The following is a 22,022-nucleotide window of genomic DNA, read 5'->3' as shown; positions in this document are numbered from 1 at the left end:
AAAAGGCTCTCCCTTACACCCAATTGTATCAGCTGATTCACATCATTGGTTTGATTTATGATCAATTTTGCTATTTAGCGGTTTATGTGCTGCCTGAGACTGCATCTCTAGGCAGCAACTGTCAACAAATACTGCCTTCCAAAGACTTGACAGAAGCATTTCTGCAGCAGGCAAATAATTTGCAGTTTTGTTTAAGTTTTTGCCTTCCTTTCTGGGGGACCAGAACAGAGTCATTTCTTTAACTGTTAATAAACAGTGTGAAAGTCTTGAACTGCCTGCTAGCTCCCCCCAGTGATCACTAGTTGTCTGGCATCTTTATGTTGGTCAAAAATAAATAAAATATTCAGCGAAATCTCTCACAGGGAAATTCTTTTGATTGACTTTATTCTGGGGCTTATGTTTTATTTTATTGCAACAACACGGACACAACTAAGAGGTTCATTATGAAGGTGTTCATTTGTATGTTGGTGGGGCCGCGCAGTTATTTAAATGCTAATTATTTCACCTGATGAATGTCAGGAAATGTTCTATCAGGAAGAAGATTGTGGATAGAGAATTTAAGGGAGGGAGAGTGTGTGAGAGAGAGAGAGAGAGAGAGAGAGAGAGAGAGGGAGAGTGAGAGTGAGAGAGAGAGAGAGAGAAAGAGAGAGAGAGATATGAGGACGGTATATAACAAAGGCCAGGCCAGTTTTGTTTGATAACCAGTCATTATCAGCTGCGCTCTCTCCACAGACCAAACAGAAACAGAAAGCCTCGCACAGCCACTTTGAAGCCAACAATGCCAGGCAGCACACCATTATCCACCATAATTGTGCATGCAATGCGTCCCTGAGGCTATTTTCCCCTGTATACAGACAGCACAATACCGCTATGGTGATGAAAAAGGGGAGCAAATAATATCATCAACACCTGCGCACTCTAATGTAATGCCTAACAACAGCTTTGGAATAAATGTTACCTTTGCGAAAGTTTATCATTTTCCCATTTAGTTTAAACTGTGTCAGATAGGTGCTAAGTCAACCGAGTAGTAATTTCTGCTTTTGTAGTGGCGTTGTTAATGTTAATGTTTCACGCCTTATTAGTCAGCAACCCACATTTTTGCTTGGGGTATGACTTCTATTATGCAGCAACAGTCAGCATATTACAATTTGACCTTTTCACATGAATAATTTAGTGTATTCTCTACCTGGCAATATTAAATTACGACCAAAGCAGAGAGTACATCTCACTCTGAATATATTGCTGCTGTTTTATCACTGTAATATTGCATATTTCATTATTTCAGTTATTTCTTGCTGGTTCGTTGTTTTTCTTTCTATCTTTGATTGTTTTCTTTTACAAGCTTCCTGTGGACAGGTGTTGAGAACTAGCCTGAATGATAAAACACGTCAAAAATGCATCTGGTTTGTCCAATTTAATTGTGATGTCCATGTCACATAAAAACTACTAACTTACTTACAGCATTTGGCCTACTGAACTGATGTTGAACTGCTGAGATTCTTTGAAAATGTGCCTAAATGAATAGAACATGAAAAGAAAACCTAGAAGAAATTAAACAGCATGACTGCAATTAGAAATTGCTCTTGTGCACAATGCCAATAACAACCTATCAATCAATAATGGCTGCTTGCTTACTGAGGAACAAGTTGTTTCCACTTATTCGTGCTGCCAGCTGCCAATTCATTCATCAGTCACGTCCCCTTCACCCTCTGGCTTGCCGTGACTCCTTCAGCCGTCAAATTGGTAGCACACCTGCCACTCTAAATTTGTAAATACCGCTGTTTGCATCTAAACTCTCCGCTGAGCTGAAACTGTAAATAACAGGTTAAGGATGGAGCCAGCATGTGAGCAGTGCTGCACAGTTCATCGCAGACCATTACTGTACTTACAGGTCAGAAATTGGGCCCTTGGAAAACGTGCCTACGTGCGTAGAGTGATTAAAAGGCAGAGAAGTTTTTTAAGATTGCAGGCGCAGGCAGTTTTTCACTGTCTAGACATTATAGAGAGCTAATTAACTACTCCACAAGTCTTTAATCAGACTCATTATTGGTCTTCTACCAGTATAGGACTTTCAGGGGGAAACAATTAATCTACCATTGTCTTCTCTGGAATTGTTTGGACACACACGCACACACACACACACACGCACGTGCACACAGACACAGACACACACACACAGACACACACACACACACACACACACACACACACACACACACACACACACACACACACACACACACACACACACACACACACACACACACACACACACACACATACACACACACACACTGCATTACATTAACTTTGCATTAATCTTAGGCCCCTGATCTTGGTTATTGACCCTTTCCTCTTCTAGGAAGGCTGTTGGTTCACATTAATCAATAACTTACAGTTTTATAGTTTTCAGTTTACAACATGTAGCTACTCTACAGCTGCATAGAATTTAAAGCCTAATGTGCCCTCTTCCTACCATACAGTGAAGTGCAGTGTCAGTATTCATTTTACAGAGAGTTTAAAGAGATTATTCTTTTTTATATACATTTACATCATTATGCTGACTTTTTTCTCTCCAACTGACTACTGACATTTAGACTAAATCTGAAATGATGTAAATGAGGCGTTGACATTCTCCCTGCCCCAAACAGATTCCCATCTGAGGTTAAAAAAAAAAGTCAAGTTTCAAATTTCGCAAGAAAGTGGAGTACATCATAGGAAGGAGAAGAAGTGGTCCAGTTCGAGAAAATATAACTTTTGTCCATTTTTAGCATAAATTGTTGTCAGTTTTCACTTTATTTGTTATAATGTTTTTTTGGAATGAAATACATGCACTTTTTAAATCAGTATTTTAATAACATTTTGAAAGAGCCCTTAGCACAGAGTATTATTTGCTATTCAAAGAGCTTTGTATAATGTCCATAGAAATATAAGACCATCGAGGATGAAATTGTTTTGTTTTATGTTTTGTTTTTTCACCAGTTTGTATTATGGCAGTTTCACATTGCCTCCCCCGACTGGCTCAGGCTCAAAACTGTAATTCTTTTATACTCTGAAATCTACTGTGTGCAGCTGTGTGCCCCATTAAAGTTTTGAATGCTGTAACCCAGAACATTCTTTCCTGTAGACCCTAAAACAACAACATACCACCAGCTCTCCACTACCTGCACTCACAGTGTTCAACCCAAGGCCCCTTGCTGTGGAAAAAGATTATCTCGACAGTTCAACACCCAGAGAGCAACGCGGAACAGCTTTCTTAGTGAAGGCCTCCAAATTCAAACAGAAATAAAAATAAAAAAATCCATACAGATCATTGTCTGACAAAAATGTCAGCCTCTGAAACCAAAATGGGACTCCAAGGGAAAACTGCACCACTGTAGAAAATAACTGTGAGGGAAACAATATGACAGCACTAAGGTTGCCAATAATGAAGGATCAGACTGTGGTTTGCAATTTTGCCTCTTCTGTCAGTCCACTTACAGTAAAGGAAGATTTTTTTTTTTTTTTTTTACAATTGTAGCCTAAAGATAGATTTTGAGGAGAGAAATAATGATATGTCCTTCCTCAGCAGATGCATGTGGAATAAGAATTGTTGCATATTGAAGGTCAATCATCCAAGTAAAGTGTCAAAATGGTGGCAAAATACTTAAAATTAATTGTTAATGTGTGGACATACCTTGTTTTATTATGACCCAAAGGCACCTTTATGCAACTGTGCTCTGAAATAATTTCAGCAAACAGAAGTTGAGTGCAGCTTCACTGAGTGGATATGACTAATAAAACACAACAGTGAGAAAATTATGTCAACAAGGAAACAGTAAAGTTGCATTATTAAGCATAGCACATGGGCAACTGGCAAATGTACAAGAAGAGACGAGCAGTGTGAGTCAGCATGAATTTACAGAGCATTAGCCCATCTGCTGATGTAGTTCTCGTAAAACAGACTTACGGGCCTCATGAACTTTATGTGTGCTCATCAATGGCTTACAAGAGGGTAATAAAATCAAAACAAGAACAAAGTTTAAAAGTTAACACCACATTTTAGCGAGTTGTTATGGAAATTTGCTGGAGATTAAGCACAGCCACAAGGGCAATAAAGAGGGAATCAGCGGCAATGGTCGCTGTATATCCGAATCAGGGTGTTACAAATCATCAAAGACACAAAAGTCACAGGTGTAGAATGTGTGATTCATTGGGCCATAATGAATCTCACGCAAGGACTGGATGATTAATACATCACAGCGCTGTTCTATTCTTCTTTAAAAATGGAGTTGTGAAGATTCAGAGAGTGATTCAAAGCAAATTACAAGCATCTGAATGAATACGGCCTGGTCGTTACCCGATCACTGCAGCTTTGAAATGGTCATCATCATCAAGCTCCTTCACGTCTCAAAGGATCCCCTCATCAACAAACAGAAAACGTCCAGTCTAGTCTATGTCTAATTATTCTCTCTAACTCTCTTTACCCCAAGAGACATTCACACACACACACACACACACACACACACACACACACACACACACACACACACACATACACTACCAACACCTTGAATTATTACTAATCACAGCAGGCCCGGTTCTAGACAGTTAGATTAGGGTGGGCCTGTAGACATTTTAGGTGGGCACAGTGGGCAGAGAAACCGCAGATGCGAGCGCAGATTTTTTTTGCCCTTTTAAGATCTCTGCGTCTGCTTTTTGGCACATTTACTGTGAATTGTGTTGAACACAATATGCAAATAAACTTTGAGTGTTGCTGTGTGGGAGATTTGATTCTTGCATGTTTTTTTTTCAAAATGTTTATGAATAACATATAATATACATTATATACAACATAATGTATCTTTTTTTTAAATCGCAGTATTAACTGTAGGCAGCCTGAGCTGATTGAAGAGAAAGCTTTGGGACTGGGCAACCTGGATGGTGGTAGTCCAGAGCTATATACTATACACACTATATACAGTAGGTATATAGTCTTTCCACTATTGGCTGTCCAGCCGAGGTCACAACCCTGCTAAGGGGGTCCGGGGGTATGTCCCCCCGGGAGTTTTTTTTTTACCTTTTTAAAGTGAAATGCATGAATCTGGTGCACTTTGAGAGGAAAATTAAGAGGCTAAATCTGAGGAATTTTGTGTGAACAAATACATTGGAGACACTGGGTCGGATGAATTAGAAGCTATTGAAGAAAGACACATGGATTTTCCATAGAAATATAAATTTGAAATAAAATATTATGCAGGGTCCTCTGGGATGGGCTTGGTGCTCTTTTTCTTTTACGGGACATATTTTTCTGTAATATAATGAATTAATTTAAATGCAGTGAGAGGAACGAAGCAGAAGAACTCTGTTGTCCAGTTATCTTTTTTTCCACAGACGAGGCTGAAATAGGCTATAGACTATACACAGTGCATGGGCAACTGAGGGCAGCCCCATTTTCAAATATTTTTAAATAAACTCAATACACACTGTGCATGCCATGGACTTGGACATGACGTGATCAGTTAACCTCGGATTACCTCCCAGATGAACTGATTCAATTATTAAGCTATTAACTATCTACCAAAACATTGTATTCATTTTATTATACATTTACATAATATGATGTTGATATCAAACACACAAACAACAAAAAAATAAATAAATTAGGGGGGGGGCCCCCCTGGCAGTCGGAACCCTAAGCAACCGCTCATTTCGCTAATGCCGGCTCTGCTGACCAGTGACCACTATAAGCGGGTGGGTAACTTGGAGGCAGGCTGTCCTGCCCACCCAATAATATAATTAGAAGCAATGCATAGTAATGGTATATTCTTTAGTATTAATTAATTGTCTGAATTGTATTTGATATTTTCTTAGACAGCGAATGAACAGGTCAGTCCGATAGTGGGTCTGGACTTCCACCTAAAAAAAAATAAACATATTTATTTTTTTTGATTGGGTGGGCACAGCCCACATTTGGGTGGGCACGGCCCACCCTGGCCCCTGGCTACCGCCGGCCCTGAATCACAGTATCATTATCAGAACTTCAAAGTCAGTTCAGCCTCAGCCTGATTTGGATGCAGTTTGGAAGCACTAGTTTCGAACTCGTATCATGTCAAAATTGATGCATACTCTTCAGGCATCAAGGCAGCCACAAGGACAAAACCCCAGGATGTGCAGCGTGATCAGTATCAGCTGCTAAGTTGTAGACTGAATCTATCAAAGCCAGACAGTGGTTGTGTTCCGAATCGCATACTTTCTACTATATAGTATGTAGAAAAAAGATTTAGGATGTCCCGATTCTTGTGGCCAGATTTAGGATGGTTAGAAGTACCCGGATGTCCTACTTCATGCGGCCAAAATTGTTAGTGTTGAAAACTGCATCCTATTTGGGCGATTCTGACCCACAATCCAGTGCGCACGTGAAGTGACGTCACATCGACAAAGCCTCCATATGAAAACAAACGGGGATGCGACGGATATAAAAGCAAGAGGCAAGATCAAGGCGCAATGTTATGATGAAATAAGAGAGTACAGTATGTCCCAATAGTATGCCTACTGCATCCTAACTAGATTCTTTTTATCGTCGGATGTAGTATGTAGAATAGAAAAAATAAATAGTATGCATACTCTTTCATACTCTTAGTATGAAAGAGTATGCGATTCGGAACGCAACCTGAGTCTCATTGCTGTGTCCCGCTCCCCCGTGTGGCGCTGATAACATCAAGTGAAACATCTTTCCCTGCTGAGCTGTGAATCGTCTACTAACACCGAGACATATTATGCACGCTGCATCCTTAATGACATATAATTGCTGCGTGCACCGCAAATGCACAACTTCACTGCAGTTTTGATCTGTAAACTGGAATATTTTGGTTCGGTTAAAGCTGGGGTATTGTGATTGTCAAAATTAACATGAGCTGTACACTTTGACCAATCAGAGCGAGGCTCCGATTCTCTGTTCTTATTGGCTGTTGGGACTGTCCATTCACTTTGGCACGACTTTGTTGGTGTAGAGCGTGTCAGGGAGGGAACATAGGGGAGGGACCAAAGAGAACAAGTGGAGCGGTTGAGGTATTTGGATTCGAATCTCTATCCCAACTGCCATTTTCTCCCCGAATCCTCCACTCCAGCTTTAAGTTAGGATGGGGATTTAAATCAAATCATTGAAATTTGATCAGATTGTAAAAAAAAGTTGACTTGAGCAGATATCGCACTCTATGGGTTACAGAGAAGTGGAGAGATGAGATGTAGGAATCTTCACTCAACCTAACATGCAACACAATGGTGTTAGCTCAGAAAAATAAGGATATGGTTTAAATGACTTAATTAGACCAACTTAATCAAAACACACACCTCTTACAATGATATACTGTAGCTCTGCAAGCTAGTCAAACTAGCTAACAGTCATATATATATAGGCTACTGAATATATATTTGGGAACATACTCACAAATGAATCCTTGATACATATTTAGCATGTGACGACAGGTAAATGAAAATTGAGCACAAGGACTCGAAACACCCTAGATTTATTCAAAAAGTAAAAACATTCTGCCTTTTGGGTGAACTAATTGAACTGTACTACACTTGACCATATCTTGATCTACGTCAAAGTTTGCAACGTCATTTGAAATGATTTGATGCTTGAAGATTCAACACAATTTGTGAGAAACATTCTCATTAGAAACATTAAATAACTCAACCTATTGACAGTTGTTTTTTGCTGTTGAGGTCCAACGCTGTCTAGTGGGTTGCATATTAATTATGTATCATAGAAAAAAAGATAAGAACAAAAAAAGCTGATAATGCATGACGGGACTCAGGAAGCACTCTGTGCATTACAGTTGAACTTTTGCTTAACCACAATTAACGACTATATGGAAAATGCATTAAGGTTTTTCTGTGCTAGATCATGTGGGTCTGGTTTTCGTTTTTACATCTCACTGCAGCAGACAAGTAAGACATTCAGGACAATACATTTAAGTTCCATTGACACACAGGTAGAGATGCAGGTAAAAGCATTATGACTAGTCTGAATCAACCACTAATACATGTATCTCCTTAATATGTTATACAAAATACAATGCAGTATGTTCATAACACCAAGTTGCCCCTCAGCATGTCTCAGGAGACAGCCTGGCATTTAAATTGACCGGTGGACAATTTCTTTTTACATAAACAACACTATGATTTTGCAGCAAAACTCTGCCAACAACAAGTTATAATTAGGGCTGTCATCTGAAGTGTTCATTATCATCAGACAGACATTTTGAAAGCTAAATAAATAAATAAAAAGCTCTGACACTTCCTCAAGCATAGAAAAAAAAACTTGTGAAGCTTGTGAATTCTTTTGAAATGTCCCCCAAGTGCTCAATAACAGATTGATTAAAAGCATAATTAGAGAGAAGAAAGTGTTTCACGTGGCAAACATTATCAAAAAATCTAACGCAAAGCACAAGTTACATGTGTAGGCTATTGCAGAAGATATAACACACTCACCCTCCACAGTCTCTCCAACCGGGATAACTTGTGCGTTCTCATTGTGACGGACAGGCTGCATATGGGGAGTCGGTGTCGGTAAAGTGCGATCGGCAAAGGAGGAGTGATGTGCGCGCTGAGAGAGAGAGACGGTGAATAATGGCCTGGTCATAAACCAGACACACCTCAGCTCTCCCAGTGAGCCCTTATCCCTCAGTCAGCATCTCAGCACTAAGTTCCACGCACTAAGTTGAAGTTGAGTGCCCACGTGTGTGTGTGTGTGTGTGTGTGTGTGTGTGTGTGTGTGTGTGTGTGCGTGCGTGCGTGCGTGCGTGTGTGAATGTGTGTGTGCGTGCGTGCGTGCTTGTGTGTGTGTGCATGCATGTGTGTGTGTGTGGATGTTGGCATGGACTTTTCCCCCAAACTGAAACACAGCCCCTGCTTTCTCAAGTAAAGGCTGCATCACCTCAGAAGACCCCTAGGACTGCTAAGAGAACTTGACGCCTCTCCCGTCACACCAAAAGACGTCACGTCAAAGCCCCGAGGGACAATCGGACGGAGCAGGGTTCACAGAGAGACGCTGACAGACACACTAATCCCTGAAACACAAGCCCAGAAGAAGAGAGTGGGGAGGAATGCAGCCAAAAAACACTCGGCCCACTCACAACAATCAGTACCGAACGAACCACTTACCTGGGCCATTAGCTGCATCTTAACCGTTCAGCACAGATCAGCATTACACACCACACGCAGACCTGGGCCCACTTTACGCCACTTTTTACCCAGTGTTGTTTATACTGTCTCCCCTCTGCTCTTCTCCCAGGAGCAATTTACCCACAATACCAACAACTATCTGGATTGATAAATGCCCCACAGGCTGATGCAGGTTATAGAGTTTCATGAAGGCGTGACAGGTCAACAACATGAAGACTGGGACCCGGTAAAGTTCAATACCTGTACAATGTCACATACTGTGCCCTCAACATAGAAAGGAAGATAACTAAGTGTGACAGGAGTACTTTTTGAAGCTCTAAGGAGTATTGTTTTTTTTCTTTCATTTTATGTTTTTAAAAAGCCAGCACAAGCGATACGACTCAACAGTTACCCCATACTGCTACTAACCAAGTCTGACATAACTTGTACTGGACTGTTAGCAGATCTACATCAGCTCTTGCACTTTCATCATTATTTGTTTTATCTGAATGGTATCTGTATGTTTTGAGGTTTATTTCCATTTCTATGTATCTACGTAATTGTGCCGTTCATTAGCTATTTTTCTAGAGATGCTCTGCTGTCTCATTCCTGTAACAATGACAAATAAAGTACTGTGACTTTAATTTGTTTAATACTGTAATATGGTTAATTTTCACAACTCTAATCCAAATTATTTTGTAGCCCCGGAAAAATCTCCAAAACAAGAACTGACATGCAAACAAAGCTATCTTTCGGCAGGGGAACGTACTGAAGCGTTTATCCACAAAAAAAACAGATGTTTCCCTCAGCTGTCAATAGTGACAACAAACAAAGAGAGACAAACATTGTACTTCCACTTTATGAAGGAAGGATTAATAATTCCTGGTACTTTTATATCTTATTGTGTGGCCCCCAAAAGGCCCAAAAAAAAATCACAATTTGGATTTCAGTCTTCCAGCTCCAGGTCTATCCAACAACAAAACATCATGGTTATCAAATGATATGCTATCATCCTGACAGAAAGACTGACGGAAACCCAGACGAAAGCTGATAAGGTGTGTGTGTGTGTGTGTGTGTGTGTGTGTGTGTGTGTGTGTGTGTGTGTGTGTGTGTGTGTTCAGCGCTGCAAGACGTCTTCTTAAAAAACACACTCAGCAATAAGGTCTCTGTATTCCCATGATGCAACACCCAATCTGGCGAGAGGGGGGGGGGGAAGAGGAGGAACATCAATCATCGCTGTTCGGCTTTCCTGTCTATACGACGGCATATACGTTTTGACAGGCTGCCAGCTTCCGGAATAGAGAATCACTCAATAGCTCTGCTCCCTTTCCTCGTTCTTCTCTTCACCTCTGCTACACACCAAACAATCATTAGCCCCCCCCCCATCTCTGTTCTGCACCATGGGAGCTCTACTGAACATCATCACAGGAAAGTCAGCCAGCGCTCGACTCCCAAGCTGGGGGAAAAGCAATCTCCTTCCCCCTTTAGTCCCTGGAGTTTTAGGGTCTCATTCAGACTCCTGACTCCCGGCTCAGAGGAATAGGAACGACATATTGACTGGAGATGATGATGTACGTGCAGGGTAAGCTCCGACAGAGAAAAAAAAACTCTCCAGTGGAAATGACCTAGGCTACATGTGCCTGTAAGCAAGAGGTAAGTAAGCAGCTATACACAAACACACACACACACGCATGCATGCAAAAACACAAACATACACACACACACACACACACACACACACACACACACACACACACACACACACACACACGCACACGCACGCACGCGCACGCACGCACACGCACGCACACACACACACACACACACACACACACACACACACATATATCAGCCATTGACACTAACGCTTGCCCGCTTGCCCGGGGCAAGTGAAAATAATGTTCGGGCAAGTTGAGATTGCTTTTTGGTTGCTCGGACGGGCAAGTGGATTTTAGAGGGGTTGTCAGTAGTCTAGGCTATTTATTCATGTGTTTTAGAGTCCGCAAAACAATTTTTTTCCCCCGCTAACCCACACAAAATAGATATGCTATAGCCTATTTGCAATTGAGCAGCTCCGCGCAGAAGCCAGCAGCATCACGCTCTCTCTCTCTCTCTCTCACACACACACACACAACAGCCTGTGTGCGCGCAGTTTCGCTGCCTACGTTCCGAAAGCCGGCTCTAATTAGGCTATACGGACCTGGTTCTGCTATATTCAAAACCCAGAAATCAATAAGCCTAACATTTGAGCTTATCGATACCCTATGAAGTCCAGTAGGGCACATGATGTCATTTTAAATATCGAGTAGAGTCGGGTCATCTTCAACTAAAGTGTTGCACCTTCGACTGTGTTGAAGAAACTCCTTCAACCTGCTTCAACTCCGTCTCCAAAAAAAAAAAAAAAAACCCCCGTCCGCTGAGCCGCTGCAGACGTGCTCGGCACCGTCTCATCATTCATTCAAAGCAGCGGTGATCAACAAACGAGAGACTGTTTAGCAAGTCCCTAAATCCATATTAACATCTGCAGGATAATAACTAGTTAGCTTAAAAAAAATCGCAAACGTTCAAATGTGATGTGTTCAGGTCGGCTCAGTAAATTGATTATTAGGCAAAGGTCAATATCATGATGTGTTCAAATGTAACATCAAGAAAAAATAATTTTTAGTTTTTCGCGAGAAGCTTGAATGATACAGTTTGGGTGAAAAACTTGTTTTCCCAGCAATATAAAATAATTAGTAGGCCTAAATATGGAATTATGGCATGTTTAAAGTCCTAACCTTAGCTCTGCTCATCTTATAAGCAATTAAAGCAATAATACCAGTTCTCTTTTAATTAAATAATAGAAAAGTATCAAAAAAGATTTGGTTTGTGGAGTCTTCATAATGGTATCAATATGAAAATAAATTAATGATCCCCCTCCCTACTTACAGTATAACTGGGCAATAGCTTTAACATGGTGGACTTTAAAGGCCTACTTCACCGGTGGGAATATGAAGGTGTATTGAATTCTGAGATCCTATGTAGTATATATGTGCAAATTTTTTTTAAATTGGTTCATCCTAGCCTGAGAAAAGGCAGATAGTGACAGACACTGTGATGTCACAGTAAGATAAATGTAGGGTTAGACAGTGAGACCATAAAACACTCTATCTGCCTTTTCTCAGGCTAGGATGAACCAATTTAATTTTTTTTGCACAATTATAGTACATAGGATCTCAGAATTCAATACACCTTCATATTCCCATCGGTGAAGTAGGCCTTTAATCATTCTATGGCAGACGATCACTTTTTGGCACAATGTGACCGTTTTGAATAAGTAAAATAAGTCACATTTTTCTGAACACATTTGTGTGGAAGCTAACATTCAGCTTGACCCTGAGCTAGACTGAGTTTTCTGAGACCCCCAAAACCAGGCCAGGTGCATGGCAAAAAGAGACCCTTTCAGACCAAGCTCTTGGCTGTATGTGTGATGTCATGATATCCAGGCTTATATGAATTGTTGTTGGTTGTATGTGGTCAGGATGAAACAAGTAAGCAGTGTTTGCATTTAAGATATAAGGTTCGCTAAAATGTATATTTTAATAAGCATATATCACTGTTTAACATTTAAATTTTTAATTTTTTGGGCAAGTGAACACGACATTCGGGCAAGTAAAACATTACCTGTACTTGCCCTATGTGCAAGTGCTTTTGAAACCTAAGTGTCAACCTCTGTATATACACTACCAATGGAGAGGTGCATCCAACCTGTTACTCTGTGCCGAGACAACAGAAGTGTAGTAACAAGCTACGAACCCACCTTCATGGCTGGAAGGGACACAAACCTTCTCTCTCTCCTTTCGCAAGACTTGAATGCACCCGAAAGGTCTGGCGAAGGATGCAACATAGAAACCTACCTCATGTGTTATTCATCAGAAAACCCAAAACCAGAGCCCGGAAGGCAGGAGAGGGCCCCGGCTCTGTGGTGGCATCATTATGTGGAGCGAACCAATACCAACAGAGCAGCAGACATTTTGGCTTGACACGCACAGGTGTAACTAACCACACGCTGCTTTAACCCATTGATGACGGCTGCTGCGCGATGCCACATTGGCTCTCCTGCCTGATGCTGCGTCGCGCAGCATTATTACTTTATCTAATTTTCATGGCATTCCCAGCATAGAATGCACTGTCATTGGTTCAAATACACATGAGGTGGGTTTTGTTGATTTTTTGAAGACCACGTGACCACCCAAAAGTTGTGTGGTTTGCCGAAAATCATGTCAATCAAAAAAATAAAAAATAAAAAAATAAAACAAAATAATAAAAAAAATACGCCAGCTATGTCGGCGACAGAACAGTTAGTGGCGTTTGGTGCGCAGAATCAAGGTCTACTATAGACTACTGACGAAAATCACACAACACATTGCATCTATTTATTAACAATATTTAATAATTTTCTAATTCATCTAATTTTGACGATTTTTAGAAATATTTGTTGGTTTGTAAGCGCTAAGGGAGCATGTTTAAATAAAACCTGTGAATCTTAACTTTTAAATGTATTTTATTTCATGTTTGTATGTGCTACACAGGCTTAGATATTAAGGTTTTGGTAGACTTGACAATTTGTACTATTTTTTCAGAAAACCCTCAGGCATTAAGGACATGCATCCTAGATTGCCATAGTCATCAATGGGTTAAGGGCCTGGTGTATAGTGCATGTTCATTCAATGATTACTGACACGCCCGGCTGGAAAACACAGCCGTCCTTAATGTTGTTAGTCACACGTCCTGTGCTTTTCCTGCAGTGGCAAGTTAAAGTATTTGATGTGATAAAATTAATACAATATCTTCCATATGCGGTATGTACTCGAGCTACTCAGCCTTTTGACCAGGCCCAATCACTGCATATATTACGTAAGACATAAAGGAAGAGAGGTCCTGGTATTAGGTCACTCTCTTGTTAAAGATTTACATTTGCTGTTAAAACATTCAGAGCTGTGCTAAAAAAGAGTAGTTAGATAAACATTTAGGTAAGTGGGTGTACTCCCTGTATTGCTGAGAGTTAAATGAGAAGATCAACATCACAGTATGGTAAATATGAAGTTGGCTTCATATGCTTCACATGCCAGGAGACTTGAAAGGGAGGTGTGTGTGTGTGTGTGGGGGGGGGGGGGGGAAATGGGCATTAAAATCAATCTTCTCATCCACCTCAAATGTCGAACATTTCCCCCGAATAGAGCCTTTTGTGCTTTTCATTCACCACTAACCAAGCCAATGGTGCTGCTACAAAAACAGAGAAACCAATGAAAGGATAATGGAGCTAACCACTGCCAGCTCATGCTCCGCCTCAGGGAGGATCTGATGTTAAAGCTCAGCCACCGCCTCAGCGAGATCTGAACACTAACACCAGCTACTCCAGTATCTCTTTCCTCGGTTGCTGCAAACGTACAAAAAGCAACGGTTACTTGTTGCTGCTGGTGTTGTTTGCCCCCAAGGCTTTACAATGTCGTTATATGACACTCTTGACTTATTTGGCACAGCCTTTCTGTTCCCATTTGCTCTGTTTGAATGGGATTACATACCAGTTGAACTCGGTGCGTGTGCCTGCGCGTGTATCTCCCTCCCAGTGGTGTGTCTCCCCTGTATCATGGCATGGTCGATAAAAGAATGTGCCTGTGTGACACGGCGGATTACTGCTGCTCTCAGCAAAGGCAAAATAAAAAGGAGATTGTCAGTTTGAGAGGACCTGGGAGAAATGGCACGCTTGCTCTGCAGCTCTAATTCTAGCTGACAGGAATCATGCAGAAAATGTTTCTGTCACTCACTTTAAATTTGTACTTTCATTATTAGTGATCTGTTTTTTTTGGATTTATTTAATTATTTAATAGAATAATGCAAAATTGTGAAAACAAGAAGCTCTTGTTGTGCGGTATCACAGGAGGAAATCAGTAAAGCGGCGTATCTGGTGCCTTGCTCCAAGACAATTCAAAACAACAGAAATGCTGCACATTTTCCTCTCATTGAATTTGGATGAGACGCTGAAGCAGCTGGTTGGTTTGATTTACAGGCTTTTGATTGTTTGCTTCCTCAGTGCAAATGGGATTTTTGTCTTTATTTGTAATGATGCTACAGCAGTGGCAAATATCCTGCCAGAAACTGAAGCTGCAGGCCTCACCTCCTACAGTATGTTGATGTGCCCGGTGCAGTGCACAGTTGGTGCATTGATTGGAACACAACAGTCTCTAGTGGAAAAATAGACACAGTGCATAGAAAAGCTATCATAAAATAATGCTATCCTGCATGTGCTTGAAATGACACAGTCCACTGGATAAAACGGTGACAAAAAAAGCAACACAAAGGAGTAAACTAACGCTTGATCTGCAATACTTTCAACCCTGCAATGCTGTTTGTCAGCCACAAAACCAATAAAGCTAATCCTAATATGAAAAACATTAAAAGACATCCTGTAGTTATAAATAAAAAAAACAAGGACATGAAGAAATGAGGAATCATAAGCTGAGTTAAAAGAGAGTTATATTTAGCGACACACTCGGAGGAAGACATATCAAAGATCCACACAGTAAGGAAACATCTGTGGAGTGAGCTAATCTGTGAAGAGCAGGGATGGGATGTGACTGCCATCAAGAAGCAAAAGATCAAAATATATTTTTTTACCGCATGAATAGTAAATCGGCTAATTTTCTCGACCATACTACTATTATTATTACAATGAAAATATCTGTGGTGGTGGTGGTGGTGGAGGGGTGGGGTGTTCAAATGTGGGATGAATTATCAAAATGCCTGTGCGGACGTTTGATGACAACCCATGATGTGTTTGTTCCATGTGCCTCTAAAAGACTGAAGGATCCCTCGTCTCATCGGGGGAGTAATAAGGCTTCTCTGTATTTAAGCAATGACTAATACCCGCTGTCAGCTTGTGCAATAATACAGTAAATCATCAAAAGGAAGAGGGACAGTCTACCGGCGAGGCAGCGGCCTGCTGGCGCATTGTCAGGCCGTGGTGGAGGTGGTGGTGGGGAGGAGCAGGGCAGTGTAGAGAGTGATGATCGATGCACTGTCAACAGAGCTTTGAGTGTGCTGGGCTGAGGATGGATGACCTGTTGAGATGCCCTCTGAGAACGGAAGAGAAAAAAAAAAAAAACCTAGGTTGATAGTGAATAGGTCTGTCGACAGCCACCATGCCACTGAAACAAACACACGGGGATTTTCACAAGGAGCCAAATGAGAAGGACTGTTTTTAGATTTAGGGGAAAGGGGCTATGTGATACTGGTAACAGGGAACGTAGCATGTTGCATGACAGTAGCCCAGGACCGCTCAGTGTGCAATGTGAGAGCTGCGTCATCCCCAGATGGCAAGTCACCGCCAGCCAGCGGCAAGCGTGCGTGTTCCTCACAGCTTCAACCGCTCCACCTTTGCAACCATGGCAACGCCGAGCAAGAGGTCCTGTTGAGCATGCTGTGCTGTCCTTGGGGGGGAGGGGAGGGGGGGCTGCAATGAATGACAGCACATTTGCCGTGTGTGCCCTTTCCTGTGTGTACTGTTAGTTTAAATGATCAGAATGTGTTAAAGGTGTATTCAAGAGTGATTCATCTCCCTTAGTTTGACTTTTGTTTACATGTAAATCACTTTTACCATTGGGGTTTTTAACTTGTTGGCTTGTGTAAAGCACTTTGTAAAATCCCTATCTCATTTTGCATCGTAGCTTGAGATGTAAGCTTTTTGATCAGGCCAAGAACTTAAAGACACTGGAAACTTGGTCCGTGGTTTGCTCTTTTCCATAAGGTGAGACATATGCGAAAATGTTCTTTGATCAAGTTACGTTTTGATCTGTGTACTAAATCTTGCATACGCCATTACAGGAAATTACCAAGAGTAAAGCTGACGGATCAAATAGCAGATGAAATGTGAACACAGCGTCTCTCTTACTAAAACAAATCCGTGACGGTGGAGTCAGCAAATCTGCAGAACGCCCGTTGACAAAATCACTTTCTGTCAAAATCTGTGAATATCGTCTCACGATCCGCTACCTGTCTGTACTGTATGAGCCCCCCAAAAAATCTGGTGTTAATACACAGCCTAGGCTCTGTAAACTGGTGTCTAAACAAAGGGTATGTAAACAAAGGTGCCGACCGTAGCCAACAACATGCCCGTTTCAGAGCCTTGGCTGAGTATTACCACTGGATTTATTTTTATTTTTATTTTATTTTTTAAATATATTTTTGGGGCATTTTTATGCTTTATTTGACAGTGCAGAGAGAGACAGAGGTGAAATGGGGCAGAGAGGAGAGTGACATGCAGAGAACGACCGCGAGTGGGAATCAAACCCGGGTCTGCTGCTGGGCCCGGCCCAAAAAAAAAAAAATACAACACAAAGAGGTTCCCTGGTGACCTCGTAGAACTTTAATAAGCTGACCCTAATAAGTATTGGATAATAATCTGCCTGCTTTGTTGCATGTCATTGCCTGACCATCTCTCTCTCCTCCATTTTCCGTCATCTCCCAAATGTTGACTTTGATAAAAAGGCATAACAATCGGCCCAAAATTGTTGTAAGAAGGCGGTCATCTCGGGACATATCCTCATTTTGAATAAGTGCAACAAGCGACAAAGCCAGTGGCAGTCCACAGTAAGCAGTTTTTACCCTTAGCAAACACTTAGCTCGGCTGGATAGATAATGAGGACACCCAATCGCATCTTGCTGCTCTCTTTCCTTTTATCTGGATGCTCTTGGTGAGCTCCGTCTGGCTGATTTATTTCAGCTTCGGACCTCAAAGGGAGCACAGGGGATAAACTGAGACTTGGGAGCCGCGCCAAATGGTCTCACTCTGATCTGGAGTATGTTTAAGAAGAAGGCACAGTTACAGTAATGGCATATGAGGACAGGTAGTGTGTGTGTGTGTGTGTGTGTGTGTGTGTGTGTGTGTGTGTGTGTGTGTGTGTGTGTGTGTGTGTGTGTGTGTGTGTGTGTGTGTGTGTGTGTGTGTGTGTGTGTGTGTGTGTGTGTGTGTGTGTGTGTGTGTGTGTGTGTGTGTGTGTGTGTGTGTGTGCGTGCGTGCTTGCGTGCATCAATGTGAATTAATTCACACAGTCGAAGATTTATGATTTACTCTTTTTGAACTATAGTGTCATCTAGAACAGTGTAACCCAATTATGCGGGCAGGGAATTTCACTTTTGACAAATTTGAAACGTAGACATTAACAGATGTCAGCCATGCAGGCATGATGGCACTGAGCAGGGTGAAGGCCCTGAAAAATTGTTACACCATGAAGAAAACACACTCTCCAGTAATCTCTTCCAGAAATCAGAGCGCTCGTAGCTCTTTGTGCTCATCCCTAGAGATAACACAAGGGTAGTCTTGATGATTCAAAAAGATTCAAAAAGACTTGCTTGCCATTAGCCTTCTCGGGAGACAATACTGCTCTTCTTCTCCATAAGGCACTCTTGATGGCTCAAGTCAATCTCAAGCAAGAGCAGCCCATTACAAGTAATATTTCAACACATCTCCAGAATAGTTTTGTTTAAAAAACTAAAAAACATGCAGTCTTGGAAGAGAAAACATTACTAATGCATTATAGAGCAACATGCCAGTCTAATAATGAGCTTTTCCCTCAGGGCTTCTGCTCATAGTTAAACATTTATTTACAGTTGGAGCTGATAAATCACAGTAAGCAAGCAGCAAGATTTGGGTATTTCGATACTATTTCGTTTTCGAGTAAGAATGTTTGCCTATAAAATATGAAACCATTCTGCGATGATAAAGTGTATAATAAAAAAATCAATTGATAAGACTTAGTATAAACGTATGTATGTATTCGTGATACAAGCCAGGAGTTGAAAGAAGTGATTACTTTAAAGTGCAGCAGATGTTTCGAGCTCTGAGATCCAGCCAGAGGCAGGAACCCACCGTATTTATAATCAGTAAAATGCTAAACTCAGTTAGAAACTAAAAGACATGTAATAAATCCACCCCCAAAAAAGGTTTGACTTATCTTATTGGTATGTACTACCATTATGTACACATAGCAGTCCTACCAATTTCAGTGAGAACTTGGCAAATCCAGAAGAGGCGAGCAACAGTGTGTGTCAACAGTAGGTTCCGAGAAAGAACCTGCATAAACAAGTAGTTGCTCGATATGCATTTGTACGCTGGCCACCCCTGTCTAATCATGGGTCATCTTTCAAAATCAGAACATGAGACAGAAACGGAGAATAGGTTTACATTTCTCTGCTGGTGTCTGTGTTCAGAAAGGGAAAAAGTCAATACAAGCCAAGTCATCATGAACATGTCCCCGGGGGCTCCAGTCTGAAGGTGAAATGTCAGAGTATTTTGCCTTTAACATACAAAGACAATTAATTAAAATTATTTAACAGCTCATGGGTTTTTTTCTTTGCAGTACAAAGTAGAAAGGAGGAGAGAACCACTTCCGATGTCTCCCTTGATTAATCAAACTTTATCACAAAATACCGATGCTTACACACAGAGCACAGAAACAACTAATCAATCCCATGACACGCACATGCACACGCACACACACACACACACACACACACACACACACACACACACACACACACACACACACACACACACACACGTAAACACAGCTCCTATGAGCAAAATAACAATGCCTGCATGAGCTCAGAACGCTGCAGTAAACAAATTAAACAATAAATCTAATTACTTAATTTGTTTCTTTGGCTTAGGATACAAAACAGAGAGAACATAGCTCTATGTGCATGTGGAACTGAGGTATTTTAAAAAAACAGGCTAAACAACTGTGCAGGCAAATATTCGGCTAATTTACTGTAATGAAATGTGTAACAGTTCCAAATCAATTTTGGCCCTTTCCCCTCAGCAAAACAAGCAGTGCATTCAAACTCTAACTGAGACGTGGGAAGGGTTGGAAATGTTGCGGTTCTTGAAATGGTGTGTCCTTATCTTGTGAGGCTCAAGGCAATTTCATGCTTCAGCACGATTCAGGGGGGCATCAGGACTAGAGGTCAACTCAAGGTTAACAGAGCAAACCTAATAAAGATGTTGGAAACCCAGCGGCACAATAACAGCTCACGGCCACACTCCTGGAATGCAATCGCAGCGTTTAATTGCTGGAGAAAATTGCGATTTCCCAATTACTCAGCAGCGGAAGGAGTGCCTCATAAAATGACTATAGAGGGTCTTGTAGGACTATATGGTAAATATGGCGAGTGCTGAGAAATTGCCATTTCCCCATGTCCGGCCTATAGGTGTTGTTGTTGACAGCCAAAGCAGTGTCAGCGTTAAGCCTGTTGCCAACCTTATCACTTGATTCTTGATGCGACAGGCATCAATAATGCAGGGGGGAACTTCACAGTGTTGGCAGCTATTTAAAGATAAAAGGCCATTCAAGTATACTTGTGTTTGCTCGCTGTAGGTTTCGAATGTGTCAACAAACAACACGCAAGCAACTTCATCAGGCCATTGCTGCAAAACACTACATAAAGAGTCAAGAAGCAACGCTCAGACACCAGTGTGATGAAGGCAGGAAAGTCAAAGAAAAGAGCATTATGTCGGAGAAAAATTGTGCAATGTGTTTAATCTAAGTTTTAAATATCTAGCTTGTATCTGCTTTTCCTTCATATTGATGTATGTTCATTTGAAGAGAAAGGAGCATCCTGGATAAATTGACAACTGAAATTGGTATAAAGTCAGACAAATACTGGTCAACACAGTTTAATACTTGGTCACACACTGTCCAAAGTGAGGGACATCCATACATTTTTCCCTGGTAGACACATGTTTAACGGACCTATTATGGATCATGATGCACCTACAACAACAACAACATGACCAAACGTCATGGGCTTGCTGAGAAGTAACGCCAAAGCTTGAAGTGACTTAAGAAGTAGATCTTCCTCACTGTTGCTTGATAGAAGTTACAATAAATGTCAATAAATATCCCAAAACTGCAACTTATTCCACAATTTACAAGCTGGACAACTAGCAGCAGCAACAGAAGTTAACTTTGACCTGTTCCTGACCTCTACTTCGTGCAGTAGGTAGGCTCCAGCCAGCACAGTTATTGCAAGGATGATGACCAAAAAAAAATATAAATACACATATAAATATATATTTTTTAAAAATGGTTATTCGAAAGTGGTAACTTGTGGGTGACATCACAGACTACGTCCAACGATGTCTGCCACAGTCTATGACCAAAACAACCTTGTGATGTTCATTTGCAATTTCAGGACCACGGACAGCGCCATGGGCAAAAGCACAGGCTCTCCAAGCAGACAGACACAACACTTCAACTACACTCACATCACAACAGGCAGTGAAGATTTGCATGTGTGTGATACAGAGAAAGAGAGAGAGGTTATATGTGTGTTTTGATGGGGATTATCTTAACTACACAGGGGATTACTTTGGCAAATAAAATTAAAGTATAAGGCTCTTACATCCTCATCCTCCTTGGAGCTTTTTTTCCGGTGCTGGCCGTGAGGTCTGCCATCGGCGAGTGGCTGAGGGGTCTTCGTCAGGTTCTCCTCGTCTGCAACCTGCCCGCCGAGAAGGTGGCTGGCCTCAGGTGGATGCGGGAATGAATTGGCCGTATTGATCTTCCCGGTGAATCTCTGATAGAGCGAAGCCATAGTAGAGGTCCAGTCCAGATCATAAAATTTAAAAAAATCGACTGGTTCGGGTTTTTCTTTCTTTTTATGTATTTTCTGTTGTCAGTTCTTCGAGGAGAACCGGTGGCAGACAGCCAGTTTCACCTACCGGGATGGAGAAGCAAAGATAAGATGAGGACACTGACCTAGTCAATTTACATGCATCTGGGTCTGGTCTAGTGGATGACTCGCAGCCTTAATTGATGAACCGATAGAAGAAA

General features: G+C 41.4%; 1 protein-coding gene across 1 annotated transcript in view; it reads right to left on the bottom strand.

The window, feature by feature from the left end:
• The window catches only part of LOC307256009 (A-type potassium channel modulatory protein DPP6-like), a gene marked incomplete at both ends in the record, with an annotated part of 61,565 nt that extends 39,782 nt beyond the window's left edge, over positions 1-21,783 (bottom strand). Inside the window, one exon of the mRNA XM_080034864.1 lies at positions 21,592-21,783. Within this exon, the coding sequence (XP_079890990.1) occupies positions 21,592-21,783 (192 nt within the window). The remainder of the gene's footprint in view (positions 1-21,591) is intronic.
• Positions 21,784-22,022: the final 239 nt, after the last annotated feature.

The sequence above is a fragment of the Ammodytes marinus genome, assembly GCF_949987685.1.
Source record: "Ammodytes marinus genome assembly, chromosome: 9".
Classification (NCBI taxonomy): domain Eukaryota; kingdom Metazoa; phylum Chordata; class Actinopteri; order Uranoscopiformes; family Ammodytidae; genus Ammodytes; species Ammodytes marinus.
The sequence above is the reverse complement of the archived record's forward strand: the minus strand, read 5'-3'. Positions and strand labels throughout refer to the sequence as shown.